Raw genomic sequence first — 6,278 nt, forward strand, 5'->3', positions numbered from 1 at the left:
TCATATTATAGCTGAATCTATGATATAATGAACAGGTGTTTGATTTTTATCATAATCATCACTATTTCATGTTTCAGCATGACAGCAAAACTATCCATTGTATAATGACATTCATAACATGCAAAAAATGGAATACAAGCTAAAATGAATGTTACCAGGTAATTATATACTGTGGTTATGGAGTGCCGCCGTCTTTTTTGGCTAATTAATTAAATTCTTTCTTCCCCCATTTTTGCTGTTGTACAGCTTTTCTGTAGACTGTGTTTATCAACCACGACCAGAGTGTTGTGTGTGCTAATAATGACAAATGGTGATTAGCCATGGCTAACCTTCTCTCCAAGCACAAAAACATTGTACCGCAGCCCGATTATTTACAGAGAACTGCTGCGTGTTTCTGCCTCTGAGGGAATCAGCGATGAACTCAAGATAATACAGGAACTCAAAATGCCCACTGCATAATATTCTTTAAGAGGAAAGTCAGATGTGCTGAATTAACCCACCTTTTTTCTTTTATAATTGTATGTTCAGTGGATATTATGGATGTTACATACACTCCTTAGGGCTCATGTATAAAAACAAGCAGAATGAATTTTGATGTTAATCATTCATAAAATACATTTCTACATCAATTGTTGCAGTTCCCTAAAGATGACAGTCTACATTCGAATGGTTTTACCCAGAAAACCACTTTGCTCATGTTTCAGCCTTTCCTCAGCTCTTTCTCCAAGTATTTGTCATTGGCTACTTCTGCATAGTTATGCCATTGTTTCTTAATGATTGACTTAGATTTTCTTGCCACTGTCATCTTCCACATTTCACATAACACATTCTTTGAAAATATACTACATTCAGGATACATTTAAAGTTTGATGTCTTTGTCCACCACAGGAAAATCCTGGAGGTGAAGATCATTGACGATGAGGAGTACGAGAAGAACAAAACCTTCACCATCCACCTGGGAGAGCCGGTGCTCCTGGAGATCGGGCAGAAACACGGTCAGTGGATCTTTAAGAGACATCCATGCTCCATCTGCAGCTCTCTATGGATTTGTATTAGAATACAGATTGGGGTCTCTTTTTAATATTCTATTAATAGCTTCCACATTTATCCGTAAATAATTCAGAAACCGATTTGATAGAAAGATTTCTTTGTGTAAATGGAGCAATTAATGGGAGACATTGGATGTCTTATAATGGGGTAGGCAGTAGTTGGTCGCAGTGCAAGCAGCCATGTTGAAGCAATATCTCTAGGCAATTTCTGCACATTAATTATGTACTAACTGCTCTACTGTAATGTTCATCCCCATGCTCTTCAAATTGCCATACTGTTACAGAATCCAATTAAGAATGTTGATGCCATTAACATAAGCATTTTTTGATGATTTCTATCTTTCAGTCTCTCTCTTCAATGCTTTTCTAGGACACACAAAGAGATGATGTTTATTTCCTCCTTATGTGTAGTGCTTTTATAGCATATGACACATTACAGTGGATTATGATAAACTCAAAGGGATGAATTCACTGAACAACTGGGATGCATTTATCTGTGGTATTTCGGGAACCTGAAACAAAAATGTCCTTCTTGTTCCCTAAACATTCACAGTCTAGTTCAGGGGTTTACGCATTGAATTCCAGGGACCCCTGGGGGCCACAGAAATGTTCTAGAGGGTCTGTGGAAAATGTTGAAAGCAAAGGTGTTTGTTAAAACTATTAAAATAGTTTTCATCAATTGAAATAATCTGAAATCAAATAAATTGATGTCCTGTATAACAAATAATACTGAGTGAAAGCCCAACTTCTAACAGTCAGAAATAAAGGACATACTGTACACTTTGCTTTGGCTTTAGTACAATGAAAATATAAAAGGCAATGATTTATTTTTTTTGGAAACATGCTACAGAGTCACAACAAAGTCTGCCAGATTGCTGTAGTCAGCTGCATCCTCTTCAAACTAGAAAAAAAAAAAAAAACGGCCGGCAAGATAGAAAATGTTCATGCAAATTGTGTTCAATACACATTTTTGGCTGCATTTTCAGTTACCGTACTTGATTTGGAAAATTCCTTTAATGAATTGGGCGCGACAATGAGCGTAGACTGTGCATGCAAATAAACATCGCTAACAGTGGACACAATTCATTCTTAGTGAATTTCCCTATAAACTGAGTTCTACTGTTCTCTATGGCTCAGCAGATTTTCAATGCGTCTTCCTCTGACAGGAGACTCCAATGATAACAAGCCGGCGGTGGGGGCAGAGGAAGAGGAGGTGGCCAAGATGGGGTGCCCGAGTCTGGGAGAGCATACCAAACTGGAGGTGGTGATAGAGGAATCGTACGAGTTTAAGGTAAGGTTCTGTCTGAATCCTCACCCTCCTTGTTCCCATGGTAACAGTCTCAATACTGGAGGTCACTGGGGTCAGGTAACACAGCCATCCAAAAACTATTTGAGGTAGAAATACTGTGTTACTCCCTCAACGATTATCCGCAGCGCTCTAAATGCAAACAAGGAAACGGCTAGGACAGGATGACATTGGAGAAAATGAAATTCTGACAGGGTTGTGCATCGACGCCCACTGTCTCACTGAAATCAGTTTAGCTGAGACCTCTCTGGGTTACGAGACAGAGTCATATTAAATCTTGTCTACTACGAGGACACGGTTGTGTGGGTTTAGGTTTGATTTGTGTTTATATATGTATTTGTGTGTTTTTTTTTCAGAATACCGTCGACAAGCTGATAAAGAAGACTAACCTGGCTCTGGTGGTGGGCAGCAGTAGCTGGAGAGAACAGTTTGTTAGCGCTGTCACTGTCAGTGCAGGTCAGTGTCTCTCTGCCAAACTGTCTTAATACATCCTCAAATAGAAGTGGACCACACAACTGATTCAAATTCAATCAAAAATGGTATAAAACCATTTGAAAATGCAAGATGTGTCAGGTTTCCAGCAACAACCGGTTTGTCTGTCCACACTGAATGTGAATCTTCTGTGTGATGTGACAGTCTCAGCCAAGGAGATACTTAATGTTTCATTTATGCTCTTAAAAAATCCTACTTAAAAAAGTTTGTATTTAATTTAGTGTTTAATTTGCTGTTTCTTTGTAATTATTTGTGAAGTTTACTAGCAATTTCTGAGTGAAAATTGTTTCAAAGTAAATCATTTGTTTGTCAGTGTATGATTTTGTTGAATTTTTGTACGAAGTCGAATTTTTCTTAAAAACCTGAAATTATTTAATTTATTTATTTAAAGGGGTTATATGATGACATTATTTTGTGTATTTGGTGTAATGAAATGTGTTTTTGTGTTATAAGGTTAAAAAACACATTATTTTCAACATACTGTACATTATTGTTGCTCCTTTATTCCTGCTTTCTGAAACGCGTAAATTTTTACGAAGCTCATCGTTCTGTAAAGCGAGGTGTGCTCTGATCGACCAGCTATGCTTTGTGATTGGCCGAATACCTTAAGTGTGTGACGGAAATGTTACGCCCCTTAGCATACTGTGATGCCGTGTGCCGAGCAATGAGACAAAACCAATAAAACCCATTACAAACAAGGCATTTATAGCATCCAGTGGGGACATAATTATTGATTATAATGACTTATACTGTCATTTTACACGTTGTGTTGCATTGCGCCACGTAAACAAAAAACCATGTGTGCATTTGTGATCGAAAAACGTCAAACAAGCGCTACTCTACACTGCTCAAAACTCGCGTTTCAGTTTTCAGTGGCAAATCCTTTAAATATGAAAACGTACTTACATACTGTGAGTCAGCATTATTTGTCAAAACACCAGCATTTTAGGCTGCTCTCCCAGGAAACTGCTCGTCCTCCATAAAATGCAGTGCACACATCTGAATATTTGGGTTGAACTGTTCTTGAAAGTGCTGATTTCTAATCGTGTCCTTTTTTGGAAGGCCAAATGAAGTAGTTCCCTTTCACATTGAAAACACAGCTCAACTTTTATAAAGAATATCTCTAATAGCTTTAGGGATCTTATCTATTCACAACCAGCTTGTAACACGTCCAAAAAGAAAGGAAAGCTTGAAATCGCATCATATGAACCCATATGAACTGAAATGTTTTGTTCCTAATACTATACCTTACTGCAAACTGGTAATACTAGGGCTGGACAATTAATCAAATCATATTTTCAAATATGTCTTTGGCTTCCAACGATTATGAAAACAAGAAAATTGAGATAAATGACGATTGTGGCACATTCCATTTTGCAGTGACAATCTCATTTTGTCGTAATCAAGCAACGCTTACTATATACCGTTCCTTTTGTTTACCTCCTCAGGTGACGATGATGAGGAGGAGAGTGGGGAGGAGCGCTTGCCTCGTGCTTTTGATTACATCATGCACTTCCTGACAGTTTTCTGGAAGGTTCTTTTTGCCTTCGTTCCACCCACAGAGTACTGGAACGGCTGGGCCTGCTTCATCGTCTCCATCACACTCATCGGGGTCCTGACCGCTGTCACTGGAGATTTGGCCTCTCACTTTGGTTGTACAGTAGGCCTGAAGGACACTGTCACGGCTGTGGTGTTTGTGGCCTTGGGCACATCAGTGCCTGGTGAGTGTTTACTTGTGTATTAGATGACATAGCATGTAGCTAATTAGTAAAGGATAATGCAGTCATCCAGTCATTATCGTAAAATAAACCCAAATTTGCCACGATTAACCAATTAGAATAAAGTATTCTGTCAAATATTGATGTACTGTACTGTTGAAATGTTGCAACTGCTTTCAACATCTTTTCTAATTCATCATTACATAATGGCCCCAGCAGCTTTTGTGTGGTTTAATGATGTGGACTATTTAGCAGACCATTGATTTGCAAGAGATCTGTGTGTTTGTCTTGGCATTAGCTGCACTAGAGTTAATGGACTGATTCTGCTCAAGCACTGTGTGTCAAACCATCCTCAAGCTCCAACACACATAATGAAAAGATCCACTTCAAAAGATGAATCTGAGAAATTAGATCTCTTTTATATCTCTGTTGTTCCTTCAAGATAGCAGTAAGATTAAACAGAGGGCAAATATATATTTCTAATGTGCCGTTTATAATGTGTATATTGTAATTTAAGTGTAAACACATGATAGGTTAAAAATTGATAGCAAGAATGCACTGTAAAGTCGCTTTAGATAAAAGCGTCTGCTAAATGCATACATTTAATTTAATTTAAATTATGTTACAGTCATAAGAAAACAATTATTTTCCCAAATCTGTTTCTGCCCATCCAAATCTTTTTGGAGGTACTTCACCTAATACATGTCGATTCACTAACCAATCTAATAGATTCAGTTTATTTAGCAAAGCATTCATCAAACTGACTCAAACTGATAAGTCCCCGAGTCATCTGAATGATTAATTAAAAGAATCAGTTCACAAGTCTAATTTGTTTTTTTAATAATTCAAACTACACTAGTTGGACTGTGATATTTTTTGTGCATTCAAAATAATGTTTTCTTGTCATTATAACTGATTTATAACTGAAATAAAACGCATTTTACTTAATTTTTCTGGTTTATTGTTTTAACACCCATCCTTACTGCCAGAAATGTCTTCAGAGAAAAAACAGTTGTAATCTCATATTTGTCTCATCTAGAGATTCACAAGAGATCACAGTAGGAAATTTGATCACAAACTGTCTGCAAGTCTGCAATCACAACTTAAACTTAATCATTTCTCATCAAGTTCTTCCAAGACGAGTTACTAACAACATCCATTTTATCCATATTCTTTATTGTAATGTCAACTTTAATCTCATTTGTTCCTGCTTTTCTTCTCATATGGACCAGTGGCCGACATAGCTCAAGATGCTGCAACTTAAGACAATACACGTAAATAGAAAAAAATCTAGCAAATTAACATATGTGCTGCAAATACTCGCAACATGACAAAATACAGAAACACGTTGCAAGTAGCACAGGCCAACAAAGGAAATGTTTGCAAAGGGACCCCAACAACCCTTATGAAAATTAACCATTGGTTTCATTATAGTAAAAGTGTAAGTTACCATGTATTTTTGGCTTATTGATTATCATAACCACAGTTGTACACATACCATGTTTAAACTATGGCTACTGGAGCAAAACCATGGTTGATTTGTGGTTAACATGATTGTACTACAGTAACCATGTTTTTTTTTTTTTAATAGTAAAACCATAGTTAATTTTCGTAAGGTAAGTTGTAGAAGTAAGTTAGCCAGCTTACATAACATTTCACAGTTACAATAATTATGTATTTCATCAGTTTATTTAGGCTAGTAATATCCAAAAA

The 6,278-nt window shown here is 36.9% G+C and overlaps 1 protein-coding gene across 1 annotated transcript in view; it reads left to right on the forward strand.

Moving 5' to 3' along the window:
- LOC113079036 (sodium/calcium exchanger 1-like) overlaps window positions 1-4,568 on the forward strand; it is a gene marked incomplete at its 3' end in the record, with an annotated part of 48,672 nt that extends 44,104 nt beyond the window's left edge. Inside the window, exons 4-7 of the mRNA XM_026251214.1 lie at window positions 889-995; window positions 2,216-2,340; window positions 2,712-2,811; window positions 4,296-4,568. Of these exons, the coding sequence (XP_026106999.1) occupies window positions 889-995; window positions 2,216-2,340; window positions 2,712-2,811; window positions 4,296-4,568 (605 nt within the window). The remainder of the gene's footprint in view (window positions 1-888; window positions 996-2,215; window positions 2,341-2,711; window positions 2,812-4,295) is intronic.
- Between the last annotated feature and the right edge of the window lie 1,710 nt (window positions 4,569-6,278).

The sequence above is a fragment of the Carassius auratus genome, unplaced genomic scaffold (assembly GCF_003368295.1).
Source record: "Carassius auratus strain Wakin unplaced genomic scaffold, ASM336829v1 scaf_tig00027100, whole genome shotgun sequence".
In the NCBI taxonomy this organism is placed as follows: Eukaryota; Metazoa; Chordata; class Actinopteri; order Cypriniformes; family Cyprinidae; genus Carassius; species Carassius auratus.